Here is a 21,106-nt window from a genome sequence, read left to right as displayed (position 1 = left end):
AGGAGAGCAGACACTCACAAGGACAGCATATGTTTAGCATGCATGAAGCGATGTAAGTGCAGAAACCAAGGCATCTGGATGCCTTTCACAAAGACAAATCACAAAGGTGAGCATAAAGGACACACATGGGGTTTTGCAGACAGCAGGCCTGAGCAGAGCTGTGCACACTAAAGCAGCACCTGCCTTACCTCCCTGCACGTCACATCACCTTGCCTAGACGCCATCAACACCTGGCCCTGACACACCCACATCACCACAATCGCAAAAACCTGCGCCGTGAACAAAACTCCTCCGAAATGATTCCCCTCTTACTTAGGCTGAGGGGAAAGAAGCCAAGTCAGAACAAAATGTCATGAGGATAATAAGGAAGGAAACCAACAAAAAGACTAAGATGAGATAAAGACACTCCTGAAGGCTGATGAAAGATGATTCGGAATCCGGTACAGATAAAGACGATGGGAGATGGGTTTGTGACAACATGGCAATGGGAAACCAAAAAGTGTCGGGTGGATTCTTACAATGGGGAAAAACTCGTGAAACCCCATTGCAAAGTGATAAAAAAAATCCCACAGGGTTGCCACTTTCTGTGATCCACCTCCAAATTAGATGTCAATCCATCAGCATGGGAAGGTCTGTCCAAACAAAAATGACAAACAGGAACAAACTTCGGAAAAGAAGATGATTTATGATCAGGTGATCAACAAGGAAACCCAAAGAAACAAGAAAAAAAAAATCTTAAGACATGGCATCTTCCCACTGAGTGGCTACTCTTCTTCAGAAATGGATTGTCTTCTTCCCCATTTATCCTGACAGAGACAGCTGGTGCTGGTACAGCTAAGCCTGAACTTCCTGTAGACTGCTGAGAAATCCAGCAGATGGATGAAGATCAATTTGATGATGCTGCCTGGGGTTTGTTTGGGATTCACTTTTTTTAAGTATGAGGAAGGGCTTAGGTCCAGCAGCATCGAACAGAACACACAACGGCCTGGTGGTGGCATTCCTACCTTGCGCGGTCGGCATTAGCTGCTGAAGTGGAACGCCAGAAGCTACACCAGGATGTTGGAAAATCAGCCCATGGCGACCAACGTCAATCCGGGGCCTCTTAGCCTGATCTGGGATTTAAAACACACAATACCCTCATAACGCAAAAAAGGCACTCGGCACAGAGCAGTGACCTTCCGAAGACCTTACAGGTCACCTCTCCTTCCTCGGTTTAAGCCTTCAACACAGAAGCGCTAGTAGAAGATGCCAAATATCTAAAAGCAGAAGCAATTAGAAGGAGAAAAGAAAACAAACAAAAACAAAGCAAACGGGGGTGGGGAGAAACAAAGCAACATCAGAAAGACAGGAGGCTGCAACTCTTGCCCTACCTGTTTGCACCATAGCCTGTTGCCTCTTAAAGGCATCCATGTCTCCAGGGTTTGTGATGGAGCCTGAAGCTCCCCCTTGATGTACCTGAAAAATAACATCTATAGCGATTAGGCTGTTTATATCTGATGTATGTAAATTTTAATTTTGTTGTAGAAAAACTATGTAACTAGTTTTGAAAATAAATATTTCCTGTATCACCTGAAACTGCTGCTGGGTAGAGAAAGCAGCAGAAACATTGGGAGGGAGCTGTGTTGCTATAGCAACCGGTGTCACTGCTTGACCATCCTTTCCTGTAACAACCTTCACCTTAAGAAGGAAAAGCAGTGAAAAATGTGTTACTGGGAAAAATGTGTTTTGGGAACCTGTTCTTTGAAATCCAAAGGAAAGTAAAAGATTTATAAGATTACAAATATTCCAGATGTTTATCTGACTTAATAAACTAAAGAAAGTGCATAAACATAAAGGCTGTTGGCTACTGTGTTTACACACCAAAATGGTGGGATTTCTTAGACTAACAAAAAACCAAAAACAATATCCCTCAGTATTTGACTTGCTGATCACAGTGGGGGATAAACACAAATTGGCTTATTCTGGTCTCTGGCCACCTGATTGGTGAATCTCTAGTGAGCACAATCTAAAATTATAAACAACACTTGATACCTCGTCATTAATAACCTCCGACTGTTCTTCTTCGTCGTCCTCGTCATCAAGATCCAAATCGTTCTGTCTCAGGTAAGTATTTAAGGGGTGACAATGTTTCTTCTTAAAGGCGTGATAGTCCATGATATTCCCCTGAAGATGCTGCAGAAAGAACAGTTCAACCATGTACTCTTTAAACACTTCCTTCAGGCTCTCCATCTTCTTGGTGTGGTGCTCCAAGCACTGCTTCCTCAGCTGTGCGATCTCAGGAGTAGCAGGAGCAATTTCCTCTAGTTTCTTGGGAGCCTGCTTCTTAATGGAAGCAGCGATCATACCGGTGGGTGTGAGAGGATTGCTGCTGATCCCTAGCGGTGGACTCGTGAGGGAAGGACTAGAGGGTGGAATGGAGGAAGGTATGCTGAACGTCGCTGTAGCTGGGGTGCCCACTCCGGTAACCACACCTTGTGCAGTCTTCTCGAAGACGATGGGGCGCCCCAGCTTCCCTTGGATGATGTTGCTAATCTGTGGCGGTAGACTGGAAGTGGTGATGTGTCCAGGGCTGCCCAGAGTGGGGAGTGTTGTTCCAGTGGCAACAGGACTTTGAGAGCCAAGATGGTGGATTGTACCACCGGTCTGAGAATGAGTCTGAGAGAGCCTCCGTTCCCTCACTGAGCCTGGGGCTCCTGTAGAGGCAAGTTGGACCTGCCCGGGTGGGGGGGCAAGCTGGGCGAGTGCTGTCCCGTCCTGATAAACAAAGTGGCTTCCTCCCGCCTGGCTGCCTAAACTGATCTGTCGCACTATCATGCTAGCTTCAACAAACCGTGTGGGGCTTTGACCACGAACTCCCAATGCTGTAGGAGGAGCCCCTGGCCTTGTGACACCTTGTAAAGAGACGGGGCTATGCTGTGTAGGACTTTGGGGCTGAATAGGCTGGGGCACGGGTGAGGTGACCTGAATGTAGGAGGATGGAGCATGCTCAAACCTCCACTGAGATGCACTGTGCTGGAACCCAGGCGATGCTGGATTCTGGATGGGGAGCGGAGTTAAAGTGATCTGCTGATTAGCAGCCAGTCCCACGTTTTGCAATGTGATGTTCACGTTCTGTCCTGTTACTGGGCTCCGACTCATGATGATCTGATAATTGGGTGACTGAGGGGCTGAAGGGCTGGCAGCAGAGGAAAAGGTGGTCACAGGAGACTGAGGGTGGCTAACTGTAGCTTGTTGTTGTGTAGCTGCCATAGACGGCTGCTGCTGCTGTTCCTCAGCTTCTGACCCAGAAACAGACTTGGATTTTTGGAGCTGTCGTTGAATATTCTGTGATCCACTTCCATGGTGCATTGCGTGACACTGTTGCTATTCGTGAACACAATCTATGGAAACAAGACAACAACAAAAATTATTTTCACCTAAGGAACTGAAAACAAGGATTCCCAGACATCTTATTCTGGTTTGCCAACCAAGTATTGACTTGTTTCAGAGTGCACTGCCCATCTATACAATTAGAATTAAATGGACTTCTTATTTTGGCAAAATTAAACACAATAAGTTACAATTTAATTGTCCAATATATGATTTGCTTGGAAGCAATGCAAACGTTTGATACTAATTTAGTGGCAGAGACTCTACAGAGTAAGGAAAATGTCAGTTAAACGTAACCAATATTGTCATCTTAACTTTTATAAATAATATTGCAAATGCATTTTTTTCTAATATCTTAATGTATCCTCACTCACCAGAAATTATTTTTCAATTAGTTCCAGTCACTGAATTGAAATTTCAAAAACTGTATGCAGAGTGTTATCTCAAGAACCTATTATCGAGTGCTATTAAAATCAATTGTATGAGTAGCTTTTCAACAAACTAAGCAAATATATCAACTTTAATCTTTTGATTTAAACATGTCTGCCACATTATCCCATGAACAAAATGGGAACATTTAAAGTACCTACTATTTTATCATCATACAATTTTCCTGTTTTTTTTTTTGCTCAATTATTTTTCCTTCTCAAATATTTTGCCTTACTTTGTTAAGGTATTCTTCACAATGTCAGGCAACATATATATTCCTGCAACATCTATAAAAAGAGAAAATATGTCAATGTTTTGTGATAAGTGATAGGACTGTGAGACAAATTATACCAAAATTATAAATGAATAAAAAGGCTACACATATACATGAGCTTGGAATAATTTGAAAAACCTTTTAATGATCTTTGACATTAACAATCAAATCTTTGGAAAATTTTATTAATGTATTTAATATCATTGACTCATATGACTCAATTATACCTCCAAGTGCTAAACGCAACTCTTAACCCTGAAGGAATAATTCTTTTAAGAAATTAAGTGTCCTAGTTAAAGGGGGTTATAGAGAATATTCATAACCAAGTTGCAGTCAAGAAGAGGCCGCCAAAAACCATACATAATAATAAACACAAACATAAGGACGTTAATCAAGATGTGATACAAATTATACAATTATAAACTGTATCTCTTTTAGGTTTCCGGAAACCTTTACAATGCAATTGTCTGATAATAATATTAGTATTATATGTTTGAGTTATAACCCGTCTTGACACGTTTGTACCGTGAAAGAACGGTAGAAAACAACAGCATCCTATTATTCAAATATGGAAGAAAAAACACAACATGCAAACAAAGACGATGCACGTTCCCGCATATGACACTACCGATAATGATTTGACTACAGATGTACATTGGGTTTAATTACCGTTATAACATATGCGCCTTGAATACCACTTTTTATAAGTATACAAAAAAAAAGCACAATTATCAGGCATGTTTTTTTCATAGCTGGGGAAACGGACAACTTGAGCCAACAAATATTTTTTGATTGCTTTATACACCCGTAACGCAGACATCACCATCTGCTCTGGGGCGTATCGCTATCCTGCAGCGCTAAAATAAAGGATGAAACAGTCTACTCCAAAATAAAACTGCATACAAAAATATTTTAGTTAGAACATAATTAAGTACTTAAAATAAAATACAACTAGCTGCTATAGTTTGATATTTACAATAACATAAGCTGTCATTCAGCATTTAAAACGACCGTTTCTACGGAGCGCGTGCTAGCGGTTAGCTTGTTTTCGCTAGCAGGCCAGAAGCCACTGAATTAATACATACATCATTTAAACTCTGCTACTTACACCGTGTGGGCCGTCTGTGTTAGTTTCATGAGGTCTAAGTCATGTTTGCAGTAGGTCAAAATCTTAAACGAGAATTATTCCATGAAATATTCACAAATGCTCACTCTAGCCGCTTTATAATGTTTTGAAGCTAGGATAATTTCATTCAGCAATATGGCGGCGGCGGCGACCTCCTGTGACCCGGATGTGATGGCATTCTGACGTCAACGAAAATAAGTAGCAAAACAATCACAATTTCTTCAGTTTGAGAGGTTATGGTTAACTTTTAAATCTGACAGGAATTAAGGAGATGCTACTTTAACCGAAGTTAAAATGTTTATTTAAAATAATACAAAAAGCGCAAAAGAGATTAAGAAGAAATTGCCTTTATTATCATAGATAATAAATGACATTTATTTTCATCACACAGTGTTACAACTAATTTTTGCAATTTTACGAAACACTCTTGAAAATAGAAAAGGTAATTGGATAAATTCTATCACTCCTCTGCTAAAATATCTTCACAAAATACTAAATTGTTAAAATCTTATGTCCTTTAAAAGACAAAAACTTTAAGTCAAAATTTGTCAAAATTTGTATTCATTCAAACAAACATCAAAAAGCAACATCAGCAAACATAAAATAATGTGAACACAAACATGAGCAATTTTACATGCAATAACCATGTAAATGACTGCATCGCTACCTGAGTAAACAAATTTGTTCTGGTCAAACAAAACTCATTTTAAAAGACGTCTAGTGCATTTTATAATACAATCCAAAAATTAGTCTTTAAGACTGACAGTCATAAAACAATTTCTCCATGACATCAAAGCACTTTTTAGTTTCAGTTACATTCATTTTTGCCTGTTATATACATGTAGGCACATTTTCCTAATATTGCTACACACTCGCAATATTTGGTCATTTCATCCAAAAATATACACCCACCAAAGTGGACATTAAGAAACATTTCAGACAAAGGCCCACTCTAAAGAACAAATTCCTCATCTGATCTACAAAAACAGAAGCACAATAAAAATAACAAATGGCTTAAAATCATTCACACAATATGTGTTTAAGAACATAAAGCTGAAAAATAAGCTTTTTTGGTGTGATGCTACAGTTACAGATGGGATGGTAGGATAACATCAGATACTCTTGTGGTCATTTCTCCGACATGGGATCAAAGTGCTTGTGTGTTGAATGAACCGTTTAGATTGAGGGGAGATGGTTACCATTCTGTCTGCAAAGCTGAAAGGCGTCGCTCAATGCACTTCTTACCTGAAAAGATGTAAAACAAAAGATGATCACATCTGAAATGCACCCATCTCAAGTCTAATTTAGCAATGTGATAAATATTGGTTTGCTAGTGTCTACACACATTTTTCAATGCTGTCAATGTCCTTTTGCTCTGTGAGGATTCGGGATAGACCCTCCATCAGCAGAAGAGCTTTATTGTAGCGCTGCACCGACGCTGCACCGTGGTGGAACATCTCATCCAAAGCAGCAGATTGAATCTAAATATTGTAAGTACACACAATTGAAGGACTGATATAGGCATCCCTTGATGATGTAGAAATGATAGAATCTGATGTGATATAAGCTTTGGCACTATAAGATGAGCTCACCATATGCACAGTGTGGCCATAGATGAGCTTCTCTGCTGTGAGGCTATTGAAGCGGTCCATGAGCTTCTGTTTGTCAAGCAAGAAGGTCTGGAGCCGATCGTTCAGGGAGCGACAATAGGTCACGCAGTTCTTGTACAAGTTGTTGAGCTTCCTGATCACTGAAAAATAGAAAAAGAAAGTTTTTTTCAATGTTAACATCTTATGCATTGTTCAAAAACATAAAATCAAATGTGTTTGATCAATTGGTGTGTGATTTAGAGTCTACAGTCTCTGACCCCTGTGGCATCTGAAGTAAAATATAAAAGTACAAAATACAACCAGAGATAATCTATATGTATGCATAATTGATTGTTACATGCTACAGGTGTAACACCAACAAAGTTTAAAACCAAATTTGACAAAAATCTTAAATATTCTATTCTGGACGATTCTGTCTGCTTTTCCCTTACTTCAACTTCTGAATAAGACAATAACATCCAAATACTCAGATTCTTCCTGATGGCCTTAATCAATCACACTCAAATTGAAATTATTGGGGGAAAAAATGCATGCGTGACATTCTATTCCATGCCAATAATCTCACCTTGTTTGACTGACGAAGAGGTCTGGAGTTGGCCTTGTTTTATGTTTTCCTTTGCAGTATGCAGTGCAGAGGACAGAAACTCTTCAGCTTTCATGTACAACACCAACTGCTCTGCATAGCTGGCAGCAGACAAGAAATATTTTGTAAAGAGAAGGCTTACAAGCATAAAACCCCTGCACATGCTGAGAGAACATAATTTTTAAGTAAGTCAATGCCTGACACTTATCTCACATTGTAATGAAACAAAATGTGAAACTACAGCGAATGTTGTGTTTGATATATTGTGCGAGTCAGGGCTGAGATACGACAATGATATCACACCTGAAGCTGATGCGTCTTAGCTGCAATTACAACTTGAAATTTGGAAAAACTAACTTCCAAGTCTAAGCAGAACATGCCACGAGTTTTAAGCAACTCATCATATTACCAAGATGTTTGCCTAGAAATCTGGCTTTGAAACGTTACTGTTTGCAGATGGAATCACTAAAAATCTAGGTTGAAATGATTCATTTATGTCTGGCTTTATAGCATAAAAAAACACACATAAATGTGGTTTTATTCAATAAGACTTAAAAATCTAAAGCTTCTGAATACTATCTTCTATCTTAACTATTTCCGTTGAACGCTTTCCTATAACCTACTTAAAAGATGACTGACTTTGTACAAGCAGGGAATGGCATCATACATCATCAGGAGGTGACTCACATTTATTAATTTGACATGGTTCTTACCTCCACTCTCTGCTCAGAAGGCTGATCTGATCTGTCACAATGCTCTGCTCTAAAAAGGAAATATCAGGACTGCCAAAGTCCTCCGGCGCTGGGCCTCTTGAGGAAGCCAACTCCATAACACAAGTGACAAAAGCCAAAGTGAAGCGTAAATCACTCAGAGCATCTGTATGAACCTGCTGAGAAAAGACAGTGGGTATGAAATTCCACGAATACCAAATACCTCAGATGTCGAATTTGTCATTTTTGTAGACAGATTCTATTCATTTTTACCTCCATCAGTGTATCTTCAGGGAGCTCTGGAGGGTGGAAAATCAAACCGCTCTCTGGGATGGCATCCATTGCTTCAGTCTCACTTTTTTGTCGGCTTCCTCGTTGGAGAGGACAAGCGTTCAGTATCCAACCAGAGTTAAAGTAGGTGGGAGAGCCTATGCAAGTTTCAACAGTGTTACTGCCATGAAGATGGCTGGCAAGAAATCTGAGATACATATTGACAGTTCCAACACATTACAACACCTGCTTCATTTACAAACTCCCCAAAGGAAAACTCAAAAATAAATAGTTATTCAGTTTTTAGGGAGGTAATAAAGCCCCTACATGAGAGCAGGTTTCCCTGTGGTGGAGAACCCATGGCAAAAACTGCAGGAGGCGGGCTGTCTGAAAACTGAAAAACTTTATAACATCCAGTAGGTGGAGCTGTAGAGGCAAAAACAAAAAAAGAAGTCAGATGACAGAAACCCTTACGAAGGAAACCAGTAAATTGAACAGACAATAACTTAGTGAATTTGATTAGAAGTACATAAACTGGTAATACTTGTGATACTTTGACGTTTTACCTGTTGTATCAGTGCTGTTCTCCCAGCTGAAGCCACGATCGCATCCTTCTTCAAACAGATTAGCTCCAAAGGCCGCTTTCAGCAGCATGTCAGAAAGCCTGCCCGTGCTGAGGGACCTGAACATTGGAAGCAGACAGACACATTGCAGTGCAACACACCAGACAACATGTTTTCAGATAGAAGACAGACCTCCTTCACATATCAACTATTACAAATGGGTATTTAATTTGGCACAATGCTATTACATTATCATTTAAAATGATTTTTTTTTTTTAAATAAAAAAAGATACCTTTTAAAGGGACCCTTTTTAATGGCCGGCCTCCTGCTGATGTTGTTCTGGAAAGCAGGAGATTGATCGAGGCATTGCAGGTTTGACGCTGTCCTGGTTCGGTTTGGCTTTCTGGGTTGAACATGCTGTTAGAAAAAAAAAAACATCCTAAGTTTTAAAACCAGCCAGATAAGAGCTAAGAGCTTTCACTAACCAACTGGATGCCTATTGGTGCACTTTTTTTGTTTTTAATAAACATGAGGTAGAAGTTTGATACATAGGCTTGGTTGCATAAATGGGGATGCACTTGTAAGTTCTAAATTGTCTGTGTTATTCAAAACTACTGCCTCTATCGAAGCAGCTGCATATCCTTTTCCCCCCTTTTTATGTGTTATAATCTCTAAAAAAGCAACATTTAGAATGGACCTTTGAGATCTAAAACAACTTTAAAGTTGTATTGGCCATGGGGATCCTGATAAGTACATGTCTAGGAACACATCACAGCTGACCTTGTGGCTTGCAGTGACCTGTGCATCGGGGGAACCAGTCAGCAGTCCAGTTCTTGTGCTGAGCGGGAAAATCTGCTCAGAGGTCTTTGGGGTCATTCCAGCTGAAGCAGAGAGTATCACATAACTTATTATCATTCTGGTTATCAGATGACAAGTGTTTTTCCTCATATACCTCAGACATGACGAGTTGCAAGGCAAGTGCTGTGAAAATTGAATGCGTCAGACTGAGCACATGGAGAAGGGAAGATTTTATCACTAAATAAACCTAAAAGTCCACTTAGTGTCATAAATTAGATCTGTCTGGGTGTCAGACAAATTTGTTACCACCCAAAATGTGTGAACCAAATTTTCATTTTTGATAAAGATGATCCAGAACACATCTAACAAAATTCCTTTTCAATTATGGAAATTAATCAGTTATTGCGTAATTGTCTTTGCAACTAACCAGCTATGGTTACCCTTCCAACTACACAAATAATCTGACAACCAGTTGCTGCATTTTTTACATTCATACCAACCCCCCCCCCAAAAAAACAGCACAACAAAAGAAATCTGTTTCTTATTAAGAGATAGGAATAATTATATTCCTTCTGCTCTGCTTTCCAAAGGTTTCCTGAATCAACCATTCAGGTTGCCTGAAGTTCTGTGGGTCCTGTTTTGTTTCTACGCATATCCATTGGCTGTATGGCACATGGTTCTGTTCATTTAAAATACTTCTGTTAATCGATAATTTACTGAACCACTTAGATCCAAAGCACATTAAAGATCTTCTGCTGTTGTATCAACGTTCCAGACCACTCAGGTCTTCTGGTTCTAGTCTACTCTGCATCCCCAGAACCGGAGCTGAACATGAATTAGCAGCATTCAGCTTCTATGCACCACAAATCTGGAACAAACTTCCAGAAAATGGCAAAACTGCTGAAACACAGAATAACTTTAAATCAAGGCTAAAAAAGTCACCTGTTTAGAGTTGCTTTTAATTTCTAGTTACTGGAACATTGATCAATATATTCGATGTGTATTTGCTTGATGATTTTAATGATGGCATTTGATAAAATTGGTTACTGTATTATGTTTTAAATGGTGTAAAGCACTTTGAACTGCCTTATTGCTGAAATGTGCTATACTAATAAACCTGACTTGACAGGTGTCACTGTCGGGGCTTTCTGTAACTAACAATATTATTTAGTATATACCAAGTTTGCATAGACCTTGTTACACACAAGAAGAAAAAAAAATACACAACTGTTTGGCTACCTGTTGGGGAGGACTGTTCTGGCTTCGCTCCTCCTTTTGCCAGTTTTGGGAAGTTAGCGACAACACCTGGGCACGAAGCTCGACGCCGTCCACACTGCAGTGGGGTTACATTGACTGGTTGCAGATTCCGCGCCATGCGCTGGTAGTTGTGAATTTGAGTTGGGACGGGAATCGGTACAGACGGGCTGCATTTGCGGCCATTTAATGCAACTGGATTGCTGTGTGCGACACAAAAAAATGGGTGCCTAGGAGTGATTTAGGGTGAGATAACTAAGAAATAAAATGAACTAAAAGAAAAACAATATGAATCTAGATCTTCATAGTGTCCTTTTACCTAACGGGCTTGTTGGGAGAGTGCAGAAGTGAAGGATGTGCTGGTGTCCTTCTCAAGGGTTCAGAACCTCTCCTGGTCAGTGGACACCTCCTTAAAAGATTGGTAAGACTTGCTTAGAAAAAACTTGTGTAGTAATTTCTGACAGTGGTAAACTAAATCTTAAATCAAATAACTGTACAATAAGGGGAAACTCACCCATTGATTGTTAGGAAAATTTCAGTGGGAGACCCATCTTCCAGCTCCCTTGTGTACTCATCTAAAAAAAAAAAAAAGCAACAAAACACACAAAAATCAGATGAGCAGGGGGGGAATAAACGAGAAATTAAATAACCAAGATATCTGGTCAGGGATGCTCACGCGTCACACTGGACAGCTCAGCTGGCACCATGACATAATCTTCAGCACATGACGGTGGGCTTCTACAGCCTTTAGGTGCTTTTGCTTTGCTCTGTAAGCCGGTGGCGTTTTGTGTTCGCAGGTGCAGCTCTCCATCGGAATGCTGAGTTAAACAATTAAGAGATACACAAAAATATTTGGCAAAATGTTTTGCTTGATCAGGTTTGAGAAACAGCTGGCAGCTCAGAAACCAAAAAGTCTGATCTTTTTTTCCAGTCAATGAAAGCACCACTCCTAAACCCATGCTGACAATCTTCAGTGTGGAAGTTGTTACTTAGGGAAGATTATTTTCTGCATCAGTGGGGTGTTTAAAAATAAAATCAGAGAAAGCACAAACGTTGTTAGAAGCCTCTAGCAATGAAGCCATTTTCTATAAGGCATGTCAACTTTTCCTTCGGGCTGCTGCTTCTGAACATGAACGGCAAGAATTGGAACAGAACATGCTGGATTATGAAATACTGGAAGTGTTTTTGAAAATCTCATGTTACATGTCTAGTTTCACTTAATGTCAGACATACAGTCATGTTTACAGTTTGGCTTAAGGTGGACTTAACTAATCATGCTAAACACAAAAATAAGATTCAAACAACAGCCAAAAATATCAACTTTAATTACTTGTCTTTGTTTTGAACATACTAGTAGCCAACTCCTGTTCCAACTGCAGAGCTGTGTAACATTGCTACCTCTGACACATTTACAATGTTACATAGCATCTGTTCCTAATGTAAATAATCAATGACAGAAAGGATGCTTAAGGCTCCTGCATATCGCTGATATGGCATACTTCCACAGAAAAACAAATAAATCATACGCATTTCTTTATTTTACAGAGAACTTTCTCTTCATCGGAGAACATACTTGTGGCGAGGCGAGCTGAGATGTGGAGGAGCTGCAGGAAGAGCTGCCTGATCCAGTGTTGGTGTAGGAGATTACAGAAGAAGGCAAACCTGCTGAAAAACACGCACCTGCTGTGTTAGGAGCTGAGGTACAGCAGCTTTACTGGCACTACAACAAGGCACAGTACGCACATGTTTTTGCCGGCGAACTTGACTCCAAGAAAGGATGGTGGAAAAACTCTTCTGCAAGTGAAAAGATTAACGTGCCGTTTGCAAAAGTCACACTTAAAAAAACAGATCTGGAAGATTAAAAGGAACGGACTTACCAAAACTCATCCGCTCCTTGTGGTTTCTCTGCAGAAGCCCCAGAAGCAGGTGCCTTAGGTAAGCTGAAGTCTCCTTTGGGATGCTAGTAGAAGTTGAAAGTCAAATTTGCTTATTTCATTTCACAATACACCAATAACAAAACAAGAATTGTAAAGCCAAGCCATTACAAAGACTTCATCTAACGTAATTTAAGCCTTTCTTTTTAAACTGTGTTTTCTGAATATGTGCACTCAAACTCTCGTGCTAAACTGATGTGTGCCTTTGCCGTTTTCCTCATTAATTCAAATGCCTTCCTAAGTATAAATCATAAATATGGATATACTGAGCAATTTTCCTCTGTTCCATTTGTGCATGTTGCCTACACCGTGATAAATATATAAATATTTAGAAAATGCTGCTTCAGTGTGTAAATCTTGCACAAATATGGAAATTCTTAATCTAATTAGCGTCTTCAGCACCACAGCTCTTGGCGACATGGTGTGCACTGTCAGACGGGGTGTGTGTGTGTGTGTGTAGGCGTGTGCGTGCGCCGAGCTATGTGAGCTGTGTGGAAAAAGATAGCTGCACAGACCATTAGCTGGCATCTCAGGGCAGGTTATATATAGAAAGAGAAGAAAACAAACTATGCCTCCTCATACAAAAACACAACCCATCTTATCACCCAGCTGTTTCATTGCATCAGATAATGTGGCTGTGGGCCATAGACCAGCCAGTAAGAAACAGCGTGAACAAAGTAGGCCAACAGCGCATAAATCTATCTGGATGCTTTCCCAGGTTGGAGTTCTTCAAATAAGAGTTTCAGTGTCAAAAAAATATGTTTGTGGTTCTTGAGTTCCTGAAAATAGTTCATCAGATTAATGATTTTTAGATTAAAAGGACACAAGATGTATCATTGTACATCTGCGGAATTTAATAGATCATGGAAAATAGCTGATGGATCCTGTCAGGTGTCCGTATCAGTTTCTTCCACGTCAGGACTATTTTTAGTGTTGGTGGAGGACTTATTTACTGACTTCTAAATATAACAGTGGCAGCATGTGTCTGCCGACTTGAATGCATTTACACCTTGGTCACATATGCACAGATGTCCTTTATTTATTAGCAAATCGAGTGTGGACATGACCAGGGTTCTCAGCGATGTCGGCTCCTATCGTCTTTTCCACGCATTGTGTGTGTGTACGTGCTGGGGTGGGTGTGTGTGTGCAAGCATTGGACTGTACATCAGCGTAGGGGGAAAGGTCAGGAAGCCATGCAGTCACCTGGGTAGCAGAGTTTCGTTGCTTTCATAGAACAGACGGAGCTCTTGTGGCGAACTGGCCTGAACAAACAAGAAAAGTTTGAATTAAAACAAAGAATGAACTACCATTGAAAAATATCTGTTTGGGATCATAGTGAACCTACGATGCAGTACATTCTGATTCTATGTGTTTCAATACGACTTCAGGATTCGATGCAGTTTGAAGAGATTGGAATTTCTTCCATTTTAAAATTGTCTCAGTTTTTCCAACATTATGAACATTTGAGTTTGAAACACTCACCTTGGCAATTTGTTAACATTTTTACAGTTAGATTGTATCATCTATGCTTCATAAATCAAGGAAAAATACAAAGCTCCAGTTGGCTCCTAACTTGGGAGGATGACTGCTTTTTGGACATTTAGACTAACTCAGATCTACCTAACAAAAAAATGGGTCTAAATGCAGATTCTTTAAAGCACAATTTGTGATGTTCAACACATTTTATTTCAGAAAAATGTATTTAAAAAAGACTGTTTGAATGCTTTGTTTAGTGGGATCTGAATCAGATCTAGTTTCTAAACGGTCAACTTGTCCTGAACCTAAACAAGCAGAGAAATTGCCTTTCTGGTTTCTTCAGTGGGCTTTTAGCTCCATGCTTTCAATTGGTTAACGTTAACTCATTCAGGAATACGGCAAAACTAAGACAAATTAAGACAAAAAATGATAAGTTTTAGATTTTAGAATTATATAAATGTCTGTAAACCAAAACTTTCTTTTTCCAAACTCAGTTTTCTTTTTTCCATATGTATCCAAACATTTAAAGAGTATGTAGAAACCCTAGGAATAATACATTACAATAGAACAGTATATGATGCAATAAAATTCTACACACTATTTTTTGTTATTGTCCTTTCAGATTAATTTGTGTTGGATTTAGAGATAGATAACACAGTTTGAATTACATAAATAATCCACTACTGTACCTATGCTAATTCTAATAAAAGTATATTTCCAAGGATATATGTGAGGCGTTACAATGCTTATGTACCATCAGTTACACTAAAGTAAGTCTGTTAATTGTTAAATATGACAGAACTGTGTACAACTGTGCGTTCTTACTGAAAATACCCATATTGGTCACTTGCTTATTATTTGTGTAGTACTAAATAAATATGTTACCGTACCTCATTCAACATAAGACATTTCTAATCTGATATCCCCAACATAGCTCTGTTTAATTATTGTTATTTTCAATAACTACTGTGTAAAAGATACTCCAAACACAGACATGACAAATTGGAAGGTCTCCCAACCAAGGGAGCCATAAAGATATCAGAAGCAGCAGCTAGCTATAGACTAACCCTTGGACTTAACACAACCCAATGACCTCAGAGGCAACCATAGGGTATAAACTTCCCTATCAACCTCAGAAAGTGGAACAAAAATAGGCTTGGGTGCTAAAGCAAAACAAACAGCCATTAAACATTTCTAATCTGCGCCACGCATTAAGAATTGGATGATTTAGGCCTACAGAAACAAAACAAAACTGAGTTTAAACCTGTGCCTGTGTTTAAGTTACATCTGAGTCAGTCTGTAAATAACAGTTTGACAGCATGACTACAGCAGCCACGTGAATAGAAGAAAGTAATAGGTGGGGTTGTGAAACGCTGTTTATTCTGGGTTTAGAGAAGTGGCTCGTGGCCATTTCCGCATGCCCCCCTCCATAAAAACGACTCATTACTTGGAAGCAGTCAAGCTCCACCAGCATTTTCCATCTTACAACACTCATCCCATAGACATGTTGTTTGTCATAGCTGTGTTATGGATCATCTTGTTGTTTGTGTTACGAAAGGGAGACAGCAAGTTATGACAGTAGGTAGTACGCCCTCTCTAAAACCTAAATCAAAACAATGACAGAGACCTGAGCTAGGGTTAGTTACCACACACATGTAAGTAAAGGAAAGGACATTTAAAAGCTGTTATTTCTCTTGTGTTTATGCATCTAGAGGTTTCACTCACATGAAAGGGAGCTTTTCCAGTCAGACACTGGTATACAATAGTGCCTATGCTCCACAGATCGGCCTTGGCATCATAGTTCTGGGACATGATGACCTCAGGAGCCTGTGTTCACACAAACGTCGTTTACAGCTTAAGGGCACAGTGACATTACAACCTGCTGGCACAGAAAGGCAGAGTGAAAACTTACCATGTACATGGGAGAGCCACACAGTGTAGCAGCCATAGTGTTTAATTGCAGGTGCCGTGCAAATCCAAAATCAGCTGGAAGGACATACGGAGTTAGCATGAGTCTGCAACCCATTTTTGGAAAGACATTGTCAACGCAACGGTATGAGTTAAAGTTATTACCGATCTTAATGCTGGTATTTATGGAGCTGGACTTGCGCCCCTCTGGGTGGCAGAGCAAAATATTCTGGGGCTTCAGGTCTCTATGGAGGATGCCTTTGCTCTGCAGGACCTTCATGGCCTTAGCAATCTGCTGAAGGAATACCCGGATGGTATCCTCACTAAGTGTTCCTTTGGCTGTTAAAAGGAGAGAAATACACTATATTGGTTCAAATGTGGAAAATGCAGAATTTTATTTATTTTATGTACTTCACAGTATTTTATAGTAGAGCTATAATTACTTTGCAAATAATAATAATAAAAAAAAACTAAGGTATCTTATTCTTGAGCTCATCCCCCATCTATTCTGTTCCACTGAGGCTCATAGATGGGTGAGGTCTTATGAGTCATATGGGTGCTCCCTCAACCTTGCCAAAAGTGCTGTGCTGTAAATAGCGATATGTGCCTTTTCTTGGCATGAACTTAGGAGGTTTACAGAATAAAGAAGAGGAGCAGAATTAGACCAAGGTCGCACATCAGTACATATAGATGCACATTAACACCGAGCAGGGAAATTTTACCTCCTCCGTGGTAAAATCATGTTTAAAGGCTAGTGTTGAGAAAGTAAAAGCTCAAAAGTCCCAACCTTTTGACTAATAGGGAAATAGCAACCTGATTTCTGTATACAGCCACACATTTTGTGTTGATTGTCAAATAATTAGCAAAAGGTAGTCGAGATGCCACCAAAGTTTTGTGACCAATTTCTCTTTAAGAACCCTAACTAACAGCACTCAAGATGGTTTTAACTCTGGCCGTCCTCAGGCAAGCCATTAATAAATACTTTAATTATTAGCAGAGATGACACCTCACCATTTCAGCCTGAATGAAACATGACCAGTGAATTCACTGGTCAGTACAAAAAGATTGAAATTTTGAGTTTTTATCTTGTTGGACAATCATCCAAAATTGTCTAATTCTGGTCAATAACTAATTTCTCCATGCATCTCCAGAAAAAAAATAAGTCAAAACTCAAGAAATGCCTACTTGAGAGGCTTAATTTATCAAAGTTAGGTATGTCATTTATTTTATTTTTTAAAAAAAGGCTGGTAAATTTTCCCTGCAATCATCTGAAGCTAAAATATGTTTAATGGGGTCCCTGAATTAAAATCCTAACATTCTATTAAAATGTAAAAGAAAAGGAAATATTGCAATATATTTGCAACAATGAGATCCCCAAAAATCTCAGAAACATGTGACAGTGCTCCAACCTATTAGTAAAACCCTTCAGAGTATGGAGTTAAAATCCTCCTTTTTTGCCTTGCATCGTAGCATGAAGGAAGACAATGGGAAAAAAAAGGTATGGGTGCTTGAGCGTTAAGCTCTGTGTTGGGGTACACTTACTTTGGAGATACTCTGCCAGATCACCTCCATTGCAGTACTGAAATCAAGTCACAGACAAGTCTTAACAGAAGTCTAGGCACATTTGCATGGTGAATGTAAAAAAAAAAAATATATATATATATTCTGTCTGGTTTTCAACATAAAGATAAATCAGTCTGCACCATTTCAGTCTCCACTCACCTCCATTATGAGATAAATACATCCACCCATCTCCTGTTGACATGGAAAACACAAATAATCAGCTGAATGTTTTATTAAATACAGCTGTAGCAACTAAAACCTGATCAGATGAGTGAACAAATAGACAGAATCCATGTTTGATTAATGGACTGAGATGGAAAATTATACAACAGTCCATCAGTGTCTTAGAAGGCACACTGACAGGTTAAACAACAAGTGACAACACCTCATGTATTAGATGGACCCCACTGGGGTTTTTTTGGCCTGCCTTATAAAAACTTCTTAAAATTCTCGACGGCCATAGCAGAGAACTCAGGAGCCTGAAACTTGACCCAGCTAAAGCTGGCGTTCAGCACCGAGCCCTCGAATCATCCAGGACTCTTTCCCGATTCAGCACCCCTCTTTATTGCCATTACAAGCAAAAAAATCCACCAGCAGCAGACCAGTGAGGCAATATCAAGTGAGGTAGAAGGTGCGAGAAGTTTAGGGTGTCAGTACAACATGGCTAGAGGGAAAAGCAACGAGTAGAAAAGCAAGTTACACAATCCAGTTAAAGATACTTTGCCTGGAGTTTCACTTTAACATATGCTTACCACTTGAAAATGGGTTGAAAACACCTTATGGCCACTATCTTTAAATAAAAGTGCAAGACTGCCATAAACCTAGTGTGTCTTTGCTCCATAGATTTACTCAGACTGTGTTTTCTAAGCCATTGTTTGACCTGCTGCCCCCTGCCATCTGTCAGACATTGTAGGAGATCAGCTTAGCCGTGCCTACTGTCTGGCAGGTGTCAGTAAGGTGATAAGAGGAACGCGCGCACACCGAGGGTAAACTCACATCCAACACATGGTTTGTGCTGTATAATATGTGTCCAGTTAAAAAAAACATGAGATTAGCTGTGCAATTGTCATAACAGACTAAACAATCAATGAAGATAAGGCAGCTTTGTACTTTTGGATGTCACTTAGATGATTAAGATTATAATACAGCATGGTGGTTGCACAAAATAAGCAACTAGCAGAACTGGCCAAAGGCATAAGCAAACAAAGAAACTGCTTAAAGCTCCCGCACACCAACAAAGGGCCCCCAAGAGCAACAAAACTACAAAAAAGCCAGATTTATGAATGTACGATTAAGAAATCTGTATTACATAAAAGAAGAAAATATTATATCATAGCCTTCCTACACTATTTAGTATTAATGTCAATCGGAATTTCTTTATAAAAACAGATGCTCTCACATATCTAAACATGTAATTCCAGGTACTGTGAATCACGTGGCTTGTAAGATTTAAGCAATGCAGGTTTGGTTGTACAGTCAACCAATAGTCAAGCAATATTATTTTCTTCTTTTGTCTCTTTCCAGACACCATCATAATCTCAAAGGTGTGATGCTTAAAAGTTCACGTAAAGATGAGATTAAAAAAAAAAGTGATGTCGAGTTGTGGTGGGTGATCACGGTTGGAAAGTTACCAAATCAAATTCTGTTTAGAGGCCCGTCTGGTGCGGGGCTGACTCTAGCATCTCACATGAAATGTTGCAGCAAGTTTCATCATCTGGGAGTCAAGACTCTAACACAACGTGTGTTTGGAGATGCATGTGAGACTGAGCAGTGATAAGAAACGCCATCCTTACCTGATAATCAAGTAGTCTGACAATATTCTCATGTCTGAGTTCCTGGAAGATGTTTAAAATACACTATTGTTGTTAAAGGTGCTATAGAAGACAGTCACAAAAACAAATACATAACATCAGAAAAAAATTACATTACCTTTAATATTTTGATTTCTTTTCCAAGCAAAGCCTGTGATTTGGAAAAGTTTTTCTTGTTGATGCACTTTACAGCAACTTCCCAGTCACGCTTCTTAGAAAAAACAAACAAAAAAAAAACATAAGTAAAATGAGCAATAACTACTTTCGAGGCTGATCTGAATTTGCCACAGATGGGGAAATTTACCTCTTTGTGTCTGCCTTTGAACACAACAGCAAAGGCACCGTGACCAACCAAGTCTTTCCTGTTGAACTCAAACTTCCCAACAGACTCCATGGATATAAACATAAAACTATGTACAGTACAGTATGTCAGAGGAGCTGGGAGAGAATGACTTTGCAACTGAAGCACACACTCGCCGGAACACCGGGGAGTCCCATGTCAAGGATGAAAGATGCCGCCTTCACGTTTCATAAGCCTCATATTGGTGGAAATTGTCGACAAGATGACGAAGTATAGCCGTCAACACAAAAAGTAGTAACAACGTGAAGTAGTAAGCAACAGCGCATGCGGGTAAAATGCAAGCGGTCCACCAACTAAGTCCCAGCCGCTTCTTTAAAACCGTCTCTCGATAAAAAGCCGTCTTAATGAAGCCTGTATGTATAGTCGTTTGTATTTAAACACTGAGCTCACACATTGTTGTGCCTCTCACCTCTCCAACCATCCGCAAGTTATTCTTGCCTCATGATGAGCATGCGCAAACAGCTGAAGATGTTTTTGTTGGTGGTGCTTTCATGGCCATCTCGTAAATTCAACCTTTAACAGAAGCTACATTTAGCTGTAATTCAATTTATATAACCTGTATGTCAAATGAAAACAGGCTCTTAAGATTTAATATACGTTTTGAAAATGTATAGATGACAAGTATCAATTTCTAGTATTTGATTATAAGAAAACTTCAGGTTATTTGTTGTTGAGTCTCCCCGGATTCGCTTTTATACGCATAGTGCCCCACCAACGTTTTGAGATTTTGGATTTTATATGTTAAAAGTAGCACAAAGATGTGAACTGGGAGGAAAAGGATTCATGCTTTTAAAAACATGAATTTCTAACAAATGAAAATCTGAAAAGTGCGTCATGCCTTTATGTTCAGTTTACCTGAGTAAGTATTTTGTAGGATCACCTTTGATCGCAGTTACATCTGCAAGTCTGTGGGACAATGTATAGCAGCATTATATGTCTACATAGTGATACTATTGCTCAATTGTCCTTTCAAAAGATCGTTATCTGAGCCAAATTGATGGGATAGGGCCTGTGAGAGTCATTTTTTAAGTCACAAATTTTTAACTAAAGGTTAGGTGTGGCCTTT

General features: G+C 39.4%; 2 protein-coding genes across 14 annotated transcripts in view; both read right to left on the bottom strand.

The window, feature by feature from the left end:
* ep400 (E1A binding protein p400) overlaps window positions 1-5,355 on the bottom strand; it is a 31,132-nt gene extending 25,777 nt beyond the window's left edge. For 7 of the 11 annotated variants that reach the window (XM_032577779.1, XM_032577786.1, XM_032577784.1 and 4 more), the window contains exons 1-5: window positions 5,181-5,355; window positions 2,032-3,380; window positions 1,570-1,677; window positions 1,371-1,455; window positions 1,005-1,112 (exon numbers count right to left, since the gene is read on the bottom strand). In XM_032577779.1, coding sequence (XP_032433670.1) covers window positions 1,005-1,112; window positions 1,371-1,455; window positions 1,570-1,677; window positions 2,032-3,348 — 1,618 coding nt within the window. In that variant the 5' untranslated portion in view covers window positions 3,349-3,380; window positions 5,181-5,355. Of the gene's footprint in view, window positions 1-1,004; window positions 1,113-1,370; window positions 1,456-1,569; window positions 1,678-2,031; window positions 3,381-5,180 lie in introns of those variants that run through there. The other 4 variants (XM_032577789.1, XM_032577790.1, XM_032577788.1 and 1 more) reach the window with 3 other exon arrangements.
* A 174-nt stretch (window positions 5,356-5,529) lies between these two features.
* On the bottom strand, window positions 5,530-20,479 carry ulk1a (unc-51 like autophagy activating kinase 1a). 3 transcript variants are annotated; one of them, XM_032579434.1, is made up of 26 exons: window positions 19,984-20,479; window positions 19,798-19,890; window positions 19,662-19,703; window positions 18,028-18,060; window positions 17,848-17,884; window positions 16,471-16,644; window positions 16,310-16,383; window positions 16,123-16,224; window positions 14,125-14,183; window positions 12,865-12,947; window positions 12,731-12,781; window positions 12,561-12,652; window positions 11,664-11,805; window positions 11,502-11,562; window positions 11,307-11,396; window positions 10,973-11,190; window positions 9,716-9,816; window positions 9,228-9,352; window positions 8,938-9,053; window positions 8,699-8,797; window positions 8,375-8,529; window positions 8,105-8,280; window positions 7,374-7,492; window positions 6,791-6,948; window positions 6,544-6,679; window positions 5,530-6,443 (listed from the first exon to the last, which is right to left on the bottom strand). In XM_032579434.1, exons 1-26 carry the CDS (start codon window positions 20,083-20,085, stop codon window positions 6,394-6,396), a joined length of 2,688 nt encoding a protein of 895 aa, XP_032435325.1. In that variant the 5' UTR covers window positions 20,086-20,479; the 3' UTR covers window positions 5,530-6,393. The 3 variants fall into 3 exon arrangements, with proteins under 3 accessions (XP_032435325.1, XP_032435327.1, XP_032435326.1); XM_032579436.1 differs by having other exon boundaries at window positions 8,105-8,277; XM_032579435.1 differs by having other exon boundaries at window positions 12,561-12,649.
* Between the last annotated feature and the right edge of the window lie 627 nt (window positions 20,480-21,106).

This window comes from Xiphophorus hellerii, chromosome 12, assembly GCF_003331165.1.
Source record: "Xiphophorus hellerii strain 12219 chromosome 12, Xiphophorus_hellerii-4.1, whole genome shotgun sequence".
Lineage (NCBI taxonomy): Eukaryota > Metazoa > Chordata > Actinopteri > Cyprinodontiformes > Poeciliidae > Xiphophorus > Xiphophorus hellerii.
The sequence above is the reverse complement of the archived record's forward strand: the minus strand, read 5'-3'. Positions and strand labels throughout refer to the sequence as shown.

Coding starts and splice junctions, on each gene's coding strand:
- ulk1a (XM_032579434.1), bottom strand. CDS start 20,085: ATGTTTATATCCATGGAGTCTGTTGGGAAGTTTGAGTTCAACAGGAAA. Junction 18,061..19,661: donor TCAGACTACTTGATTATCAG/GTAAGGATGGCG, acceptor CCATGTCAACAG/GAGATGGGTGGATGTATTTA. Junction 7,493..8,104: donor CTTCTGAGCAGAGAGTGGAG/GTAAGAACCATG, acceptor GTCTGCTGCCAG/CTATGCAGAGCAGTTGGTGT.